Source organism: Theobroma umbraticum, unplaced genomic scaffold (genome assembly GCF_002168275.2).
Source record: "Theobroma umbraticum cultivar Fairchild unplaced genomic scaffold, ASM216827v3 scaffold_51.0, whole genome shotgun sequence".
Lineage (NCBI taxonomy): Eukaryota > Viridiplantae > Streptophyta > Magnoliopsida > Malvales > Malvaceae > Theobroma > Theobroma umbraticum.
In genome coordinates, this window is record NW_018397260.1 from 3,330,789 (window position 1) to 3,340,788 (window position 10,000).

A 10,000-nucleotide genomic window follows, 5' to 3' on the forward strand; every position below is an offset into this window, starting at 1 on the left:
AAGATGGGGAAATTGAGATGCTAGACTAAAACAGAGTTCAAATGTGCTCCTAAGACTGAATTGAAACACGATATGACAACAGTGTTGAAATGTGTTACTAAGATTGGGAATTGAAAAATGATATGGTACATCGGTTTTTCCTTCTCATGTCGATGGTGGAAAATGTTGACATGCAAGCTTTTGAAATCCTAATTGAGATGAAACTGTAATAATAGACGATGTATAATAGTAATTGGCTGACTAGAAAACAAAAAACAGAAAATGGTACCATCTAGAAAATGCAAAAAAAAAAGAAAAGTAATTCTTCTTCATCGCTTTGTATAATGAGGCATGGACTTTTCCTTCAAGCTGTGGAAATTATCGCTTTCTCCTTCAAGAAGGCGCAAAACCTGTGCGAAAACCCATCAATTCAATATTAATATTCAAACAGAGAAATGGAAACAGAATGGAGACGTTTATAGTTAGAAGACACATCGTTTCCACTCATGCAGATATTTTCTGGTTTATATGTATTTGCACACATGTTTACTAAAGTAAACTGCTTTCACCAGTGTAAGATGATTCATTGTTTCATATTTCTATCATATATACCGTGCAGGCAGGCTTCTCAGCCTATCCTATCCTAGGAAAGAAAGAACTTCCCACACTAGTCAAAAATTCTTGCCATGCAGAAATCAATCAAACAGATGTGCCGGGTAGCTGGCCTTATGAAGTCAATTGAAACTTTAGAGGTAGTAATTCTTTTAGATGGGTTGAGAGGTTTGCTTTTGCTGCGCTATAGGCTTTGGCTTGAATGTAACAAACAAATTTTTGGAGCTAGAGATAGAATTAATGTCTATCAATGAGCTCCTAAGACTAGGGGGAAAATTTTCTATTGTTGCTTCTGCCAAAAGTCGGAAAACATTTGCCAGGTTGATTTTTAGTTGTCAAGAAGCGGCTCATGAAGACTGTGACACGCTTGTTGGCTCTTTCTGCTGAATGTAATGTAATCTCAATGGTTAGAATGCTAAACTTAGTTGATATTCGGTAAGATTGTGCAATGTGTTTGGTGGTCCTGTTTCTGTTGAGAAGTGCAGTTCGTGACATCATTAGGGAAGTAATTTTCTTGTTCTAAATATAATTGATTTCGAAAAAAAGACGCAACTTAAAATAAGTTCTGATGACAACTATATGGAAAGCATCAACGGTTGTTACCTCCCCCATTGATGGCCTCATTTCAGGGCTCCGTTGCACGCATAAGTAAGCTGCCTTAGCCATGAGGTACAGTTGATATGTGTCATATGACTCTCCTATACGAGGATCAATGAGCTCATGTAGTGCAAGCTTTTCGATCAGTGGTTCTGCCTAAATGGTCAAATAGCATCAGAGCAATGGAAAATAAGTAAAAATTGATTAATGCCTGAACATCATGTACAGGAAAATACATAATGTGAAGCAGTAAAAGTTCTGGAATCTGAGACCAACTTACCCACTGTCGCAGAGATACATTTTCTCCTTCCCTTTCCAGATCAATTACTTTGCGTCCTGATATTAGTTGTAGTAGAACTATCCCAAATGCATAGACATCTGTCCTCACTGAAACAAATCCGTTCTCTGCATACTCCGGAGCAAGGTATCTACATGAAACAAAGGTTCACTCACAATAGTTTTACTAGAAAAATCAGGCCATATATAATCGCCGCATCAATGGCATGCATACAGTCTGAATTCAACATGAATAAAGGGCTCATATGTAGAAGTCCTACCCTAATGTTCCAAGAATTTTTGTCTGTAGAGTATCATCATTTATCTTCCATCTAGCAAGACCAAAGTCACCTAGCTGTGGGTAGAAAAAGCATTTCAGTGAGCACGCTGTTTCATAAAAAAAAATACAACACTTGTCACCTTTTTTCTAAATCATATGGTAACAGCAATTAAAACAAACGACCAACAGGTAAAACTTGTTCTGGAGATCCTGTGTCGTACATTTAATTATCACATAAGAATCATTTAATCTAGTACATAAAATTATTATGCAGTAACAGGAATATAAGAAAAGCTTTATTATTAATGTTCATGTAATGACAAGAGTCATTCACGTTATGCAACGTACGCATAAGGTTGTTAGCAAGGTTAACAAGAATCAGATTCCTGACATACAGAAATTTCTGCATGCTGTGGGACAATCTTTCCACTTCGGAAGGAAGTCAACTGATAGTCCTTATTGAAGGATGGCATAATTTTTCCTCGACAATGTGCCCTATACGTGCGGGAGATTATGTAGTTTAACCCCTCGTTAATTGTGCAACCAATATATTTAATAGCTTAAGCTGAGAAAGTAAGTATCAATACATGCAAAGAATGAGCATGGATGAGACGAGAATGATATGCTGGATATATGGCATAGAGACAAAGACAAGATAAGAAATGAATGCATATGGTCCATTGAGGACAAAACGAGGGAAGTAAGTTGAAGGTTATGGAATTTTGACATGACAAGAGCAGACCTACATATGCCTCAATGAGAATAATGAACTCATGTTGCCGGTATTGAAGTCGTATACGAGACACTGTACATCTGATGCGAAACTGGATAAACCTCCTCATCATAAAAGAATACAACTTACCATTGGAACTAAGTCATGTGTGAGCAGTATGTTGCTTGGACGCATGTCCCTATGAATTATAGGACCACCGCGACATTCTTCATGCAGAAAACGCAAACCCTTTGCAGTGCCAATGGCAACAGCACGTCTTTGGTGCCAGTCAAGCGCATTTTCCTTATTATCTGTAGAAAGTTCCCCAATTCCAAACATAGAAGGCAATTCAGTTTAGACCCTTTAATGAAAGAAATAGGGAAAAAACATAGGAGAGGATACTCAGATCAATTTCGCTCTTAAAAAGTTTATTAGTTACCAAATAAATGCCAGTGAAGAGACTTGTTGCATACATACTCGTATACCAAAATGTTAAGGTTCTCCTTGCAACAATAACCCAGCAGCATCACAATGTTCTTATGACGAGCGAAACTTAAGACGGATACCTCAGAATTAAATTCATCAAATCCTTGGGTACTTTCTTCTTTCCGTACCTTTGCTGCAATCAGCTGTCCATCCTTAAGCTTACCCTTATATACATGACCATATCCACCTTCTCCTAGCAAGTTCTCCTTAGCAAATTCATCAGTGGCTTGTTGAATCTGAGAATAAGTGAATCTCGTAGAATCTTGGATATACAATTCAGTCGTTATCCCACAAGCAGCACAGAGAAGACGTGCTCCTGAGTATTTATGGCGGAAGGCACTTCTTTGTTGCTTTTGGACAATATTTAATGCAGTAGGTAGCTTACCTTCTCCTTTGGAATGTGTATCTGAAAGGAAAAGATATATACTCTTTGGTAATGTTGAGAGAAACTAATCCACAAATACAGGTGATTAAGTAGGATGCGGAAAGGTATCAATTATCAGAAAGAATTTAGAAGTTATTACATGAGAGTGCTTTATCATGTGGGGTGGGGGGGCGAAGTGAAATACTTTGCCAGGGTCATAAATAAAAATTTATATTTAACCTCAGTACTACTTAAAGTCTTAATAGTACAAAAAGGAAATAATGATTCCATACAAGAGGTGCAAGGTTTAGAACTGGTTCCGAAAAGCAATATAGTATGTCTACTTATGTTGCACTTGACAAGCTTGCTTACCTGATTTGTGCTGCTTAAAAGAAGACCCAAAATCCGATGAAAAATTATTCTCCTGTGAATTTAGTGTAAATGAAGGCATCGAGTGGCCAATCTTGGAGTGTTCTAAGGAAGTAATGGACAAGGAGTTGTTTCGGCAAGAGGATTCTGAATGATCCATGTTTTCACTACCGTGTAAGTTCAATAAGGGTACAGGCTTGGACATGGAATTGAACACCTTGTGTCCTACAGCATCAGTTTCACGGATAGTATAATTTCTCAAAACCTCCACGTTGAAGCTATCTTGAACTAATGCAACCTTGCAAGGTATCTGTTTAGCATATAACTTCAAATCCCGTCTAAGGTGCCTGTTAAGATTTGTAAGTCAAGACTAAGTGAAAGGAATACAGAGAGGGAGCAGCTCAACTGATAAATAGACAATGCTTATACCTATAGAAATATACTCTCACTTGGATGCTTTCATCAAAAATTAAAAACCAAAAGATACCAAATGAATGGAAATCGTATCAAGTTTGAATTTAAGAGATGTATATGTCTTTTCTATTACTGCAGGTCATAGTACAAGGATAATTTTTGTACCAAGTAAAATTGGTTGCCTCATTCTAGATTAAAAGCAAGAAAGTAAAGCTGCAAATCTTTCAGTCTTCATCCACTCATCTCCCACCAAATACAGCAATTCTATTTCCATTAAAACCAATATTGAAGATCTGTGCTACCAAATACAAATTCATATATGAAAAGCAAAGTGTCAACGTAGAGGAGTGATATGGAAAACCTTAATTAGTGAAGGAATAATCTTCCTGAGTGGACATAAAACAAATAATGATGAAACTAAGGTAAATTATGATCCATATATACAAAATATAAAATATATTTACCCATCAAGTATAACCCATGCTGCCTTTGAGGTTAGCACCTCTTGTAGAATAACATCCTTTATGGGATTTCCAGCTGTAATTTTAACTACAATGCTCACCTAAACATGAAAAAGTGTTATTATTACTAAAAAAGAAAAACCAAAATAAAAGAAGTGGGAGCCGGAAAGATTGTTTTTGTGCATACTTTCAGAGAAGCAAACTCTTGTGTGAGTTCTTTAACCGAGTTTGGCATTGATAGATTTTGAAATGTTTTATGCCTGATGGTAACGGACAGTTAAAACTGGTTTATTGCTGAGATTGACAGTAAGATTTTGATGATGTAACCCTATTATTTTTTCATGACTGATTATCTCTAAGTTTTTGATATAGTCATGATTGTATCAATTTGTTGATATTGATAAAAATTATTTTTGATTTAGGAAAAGAAAAAGGTTCATCCCACGAATCTCTCAAGAAAAGGGCTGTATACGAAATTGGAATACATTCATTATCAAGCATTAAATAGAGGCATGAAGTAGCCGTAACAATGGATTCAATCCCTGGTTCAACGGTCCACAATAGACCAACATTGAACCTAAGACTGCAGTGATGCGTAGCCACCCAAACATAACAAACCCGCGTGTTCTATCCAGTCAATTGCCTCCCTACTATCAGAAAAGTCAAAGTAAAACGAAAGAACAAATTCTGCATCAGTCTATGCAAAAAAAGAAAAATTACCCCTTGGTCTTCACAGTCTTCAGCACTTTGGTGGAGCATATTAACATAAGCATCAACCTTCTTTGAGATTTCCTCCTCCATGGCACGAACACTTGTTCCGAAAAATTCTGGGCATGCCTTGCTCTGGTAACCCACTATATCAACCCAGAAAGAGCAGAAAACAAGGGGCAAGGAAAAGAAAAACAGTGAGTTGACATGCTCTTATAATGTTGTGTATGTAATTTTATCTAAACTAAACAGATTCAACAAATATGCGGGTGATCACTGAGCTCGACCACTTGTTTGTACCAATAGTGATTTAGATTTGTGGTTTTGTTAAGACTCAGTAGTCTAAAGCAATGCAAATTGCCAAGGCTGATTAAGCAGGGTAGAACAATCTTTGCACTTGCGAATTATTACAAAAAGAATGTTAATGTTATTGCCTATAATTTCTTTTGCATGCAGAGAGAAGATAAAGCTTACCTCAAGGAGGAGAAGACTAAAATGATTCTTAGTCTTGTAAGGTCAAAGGTTGATAAAGCTTAATTCCTCAATTAACTATTAAGCGTTAGTGCTGAATTAATCCATCTAAAATTTAGTGACAGGTGAAAGGACAAATATTTACAATGGGATGTCATCATAGGGTTCAAATTAATTTCATAATTTAACACGTTTCCGAGTTCCAATCGTGCAAACTCCTATACAAGTTCGCAGCAGAAGGCCAAAAGACAGGGGCTCTGGACCATAAGCTTGAACAAGTTCTCTGATATTATATACCATATTGATTATTAGAGACCTCAATCCACCCCAAAAAATTAATAAAAATAAAGTAAATAATGACCAATTTTCCGTATTCTTCAACAAGCATGCCAATGAACCATTCCGTCCGTCCATTTTTTCCCTAAGGTTTGCAAGCAATGTCTTCTTTTTAGGTTCTAGCAGACCATTTATATGTTGTCTTTCTCTACGCTTTGACAAAGATGAAGTATAGTATCTATACTTAATCAGTCAAAATCATACTAATTTGACTTTAACTTTAATTGATTACAAATTTTATTTCCAAGTTGAGATATGAGAAACATCATTGCGCAAAATAAGCCAAAGAAGAAAGAAAGAATGGAACTACTTTAACACTATGATAAAAACATGAAACAAACTTACTAGGGTGAGTGACTCGATGCAAAACCCCAAGCATAAGAAGCGTATCCCCAACACGTAGAATGTCACCTCTTACACGTACGTTTTCGATGGTAATTCTAAGCTCGCGTTCATTATGATCCTTAGTTGCATCGAATGCAATAACGACATGAGATGGTGAAGGACGAGTGATCTCCATTATAGGCACCTGGGTCTTTTATTTGAAGCTTGTCCTTGAGTTGGGTTACAACTTTGGCTTTTAAAGGTAGCAAACTAAGATGGGTCTATGATAGAAGCGTGAAAGAACATGGCATGGAGATAGAGATTTGTAACCCAATGACTGTGGGTTTCGTTGAAGAGTTAATATTTTTGGTAGGGTTTTTTTCTTAATTTTGTCTGATTTCAATATTTCTTTTCTTCCACCTCTCTTCTTTTGTCTGTTGGGGGCATCGGTTTCGGTAGATATAGGGAAGATTCTTGAGGATATCAGAGGGGATATACTTTCGGATATTCGAAGACTATACCAGAAAATGGCGGGAAATCTGCCGTCCATATCAAAGACAATGAGAAGATTTCAAGGTAGTTTTGACGAAATTTGCATTTCTTTATTAATTAATTTGCTCCTTTAAACCTTTGTACACGGAAATGACATATGGGAGGTATGTAAAAGCATGGATTAGGGTTCTAAAATGTAAAAGAATGTTGTTTGCTCTAACACTTTTACTCCATTTACCTATTTACTTCACTTGACATGAAAATAAATTAATTAGTTTTGTCATAACAACTTACCTATGGACTTGTTAATTTATTCATGCGAATCAAAAATCTCATCTTTACCTTTTAAATAAAAATTTGTCATGTTTATGAAAATAAATAGTTGAAATAAAACTGATGATGAGTAAGTAGCCAAACAACACATGATTTTTATTTTTTTTTTAAAGTTAGAAGCTTCATTGATCAGCAGGGATAAAAGGATCCATGAACCTACACAGCAAGAAGGCCCTACATTTTGGGTTGTTATCACAAGTCTTGCGAGCATAACAGACCAAAAAATAGGCGACCTAAACAATACATGATATTCAAATTATAGTTTACAACATGATCAATTTGTGGGTGATTAATTAAATATTTATATCTCTCTTTTTATTTATAATATTGGTTGAGGTACTCCTTTTATAATATTTATGATAGTGATGATGAGAACTTCACATTTACAATTTACTGACGACATTAATTTTTTCGTGAAAAAAGGATTGCAAGAAGCTTTAAATATCCAGTAACTACTTCGGTGTTTCCAATTGGCATCAAAGTTACGTATTAACTTTTTCGAGTCCTTTGTATATTCGGATGGGTCCTCATCCCATATGTGCGAGACAATAGGTGAGACTCTTCGATGCAAAGTAGGTTCCTTGTGATTTACCTACCCTGGAGTTTCGCTTGGTGCTAATCCTAAGAGCTTACACACATGGGATCCTGTGATTAGTAAGTTCAAAAATAGATTAAGCCATCTAATCGGTCCTTAACTCATTATCAGTATGTTATTTCTCGATTTTTTTAACACCAAAAAGGGGATAAAGAAGCTTGAGCAATTATGACAGAACTACTTAGGGAACTTATAGAAGAGAAAGATGATAAAAGTTAGGTGAAAAATTGAGTGTAAATTGAAAGTTATTGGTGGATTGGACATTGCAAATTTATTGCATAAAAATTTGGCATGGTTGAGGAAATAGTGATTACATTATGGGTTGTAGGAGAATGCATTGTGAAGACAACTTCACATGGAGAAATATGGTGCCAATAAGTTTTGATGAATACCTTTAGCATCTAATCCTTTGAAGATATCTGGCATACAAAGACACATCATCAAGCTCAAGGATATGGAGGTATTAGAGAATCTAATAGGAGCCAAAGGATGTCGACGGGGGTGGGTGGTGGTTGTGGAAGTGGGGTTTCTTTTAGGAGGATAAATGGTTGTTGGAGGAGCCCCTTAACATAACATATTCGAGGCTTCTCTATTAGAAAAATAGTTATAAGAGTTGAAAGAGTTATTGCTTACTATGAGGATTTATAAACAGGATACAACAAGCCTATTGTATAATGCTTTTTGCAGTTGAAGCATGTTTTGGAAATACGTTCTCTTTTGTAAACACTAAAAGGTTGTGTTTATTGTGCTTTAATAGATGTGTCTATTGTTGTTTCAATAGATGAATCTGTTACAAACACTAAATAATTAATTAGTGTATTTCAATAGTTGTGTTTATTGAAAACATTTCCCTTGTTTTAATAGTTATATTTTAATCTTAAACAGTAAAATTTGAATAAAACTTTCAGCATTATAAACTATCTAACAATCCCCCACTAGTTTGTAATATTAATAATAATATGCATAATAGAAAGTATATTGAAGATTTGAACTATCTATTAGTGTAGAAGTTTTAAAGTTAAGATAAAGTTATTGGTATCACAAGGATTGAACCATAATTCCTTATGCCATAACTAAAAATATCACACACATAGCATTATTCAATTGCTTTAAGATTCTACTGACTGTTTTAGGACTTTATATGGGCTTATACTAATCCAGATTTCATGAATATTTACAAGAGTAAATCTTTTTAACTATTATTTGAAGCGGCACCACTTCAATATTCATATAGGTGAGATTTGTCATTATGTCCTTGTTATTGCAAGCATTTAGCATTTCCACTAAGAGCCTTTTGCTCATCTTTTTCTTGTAACAACTGCATTGAATATTTTAGAATAAGGATATTTAATATTAAAATTCAATACATAAAACAACATATATTAACTTCTTGTTACCTATTGAACTTTTATTGTTGGTTTTGCTAACTCAAAATTGGGTTTCCATTACTAATGCATTTAAGTCAATGGTTTTAATCTCATTCCACTAGATGTTGAGTTTATAGCTTCTCTTGGTAATGCTCTAGTAAGTGGATTAGCCAAATTCTTGCAAGATTTAACATAAATTGTTGTTACAATGCTATTTAATATTAATTCCCTTATGTAGGCATGTTACAGATTTAAGTGTTTAGACTTTCGATTATAAATCTTATTGTGAACTACGCACATTGTAGCTTCACTATTACAACATATGAAAATGGCTAGCATCGATTATGGTCACAATTTGCATCTTATAATAAATTTCTCATCCATTTTGTTTCTTTTTCAGCAACTGTTAATGCTAAAAGTTTAGATTTCACTATTGAATGCGTAATACAAGTCTGCTTCTTATATGCCTAACTAATGGCACTGCCTTTTAAGGTAAAAATCATCTTGGTGTGGATTTATTTTCATTAATACTGGTTATCCGACTAGCATTAGAAAATCCTTCTAATGTATTAGGAAAACCACTATAACAAATTTCTAAATTTTTTATTTTCTTTAAATATCAAGTATTTTAATAATAGCCTTCCAGTGATCTTTGCTAGGTTTACTTGTAAACTTTGAAAGTTTACAAATGGCAAAGCTATATTCGATTTGGTACAATGTGCAACATACATTATGTTATCTATAACACTTGCATATTCTAATTGTGCCATCTCTTTCACAATTCTTAGTCAATTTTATACTAGAATAATAAAGAGTATTAAACT

General features: G+C 34.8%; 1 protein-coding gene across 1 annotated transcript; it reads right to left on the reverse strand.

The window, feature by feature from the left end:
- Positions 1-214: 214 nt before the first annotated feature.
- On the reverse strand, positions 215-6,798 carry LOC110417227 (cold-responsive protein kinase 1-like). Its single transcript, XM_089783676.1, has 10 exons — positions 6,411-6,798; positions 5,271-5,404; positions 4,554-4,651; positions 3,798-4,022; positions 2,896-3,281; positions 2,607-2,767; positions 1,746-1,819; positions 1,469-1,616; positions 1,195-1,344; positions 215-389 (listed from the first exon to the last, which is right to left on the reverse strand). The coding sequence occupies exons 1-10, from the start codon at positions 6,583-6,585 to the stop codon at positions 309-311; spliced, it is 1,632 nt and encodes a 543-aa protein (XP_089639802.1). The 5' UTR covers positions 6,586-6,798; the 3' UTR covers positions 215-308.
- Between the last annotated feature and the right edge of the window lie 3,202 nt (positions 6,799-10,000).

Coding starts and splice junctions, on each gene's coding strand:
- LOC110417227 (XM_089783676.1), bottom strand. CDS start 6,585: ATGGAGATCACTCGTCCTTCACCATCTCATGTCGTTATTGCATTCGAT. Junction 5,405..6,410: donor GCATCGAGTCACTCACCCTA/GTAAGTTTGTTT, acceptor GGGTTGATATAG/TGGGTTACCAGAGCAAGGCA. Junction 1,820..2,606: donor CACATGACTTAGTTCCAATG/GTAAGTTGTATT, acceptor TTCTACCCACAG/CTAGGTGACTTTGGTCTTGC.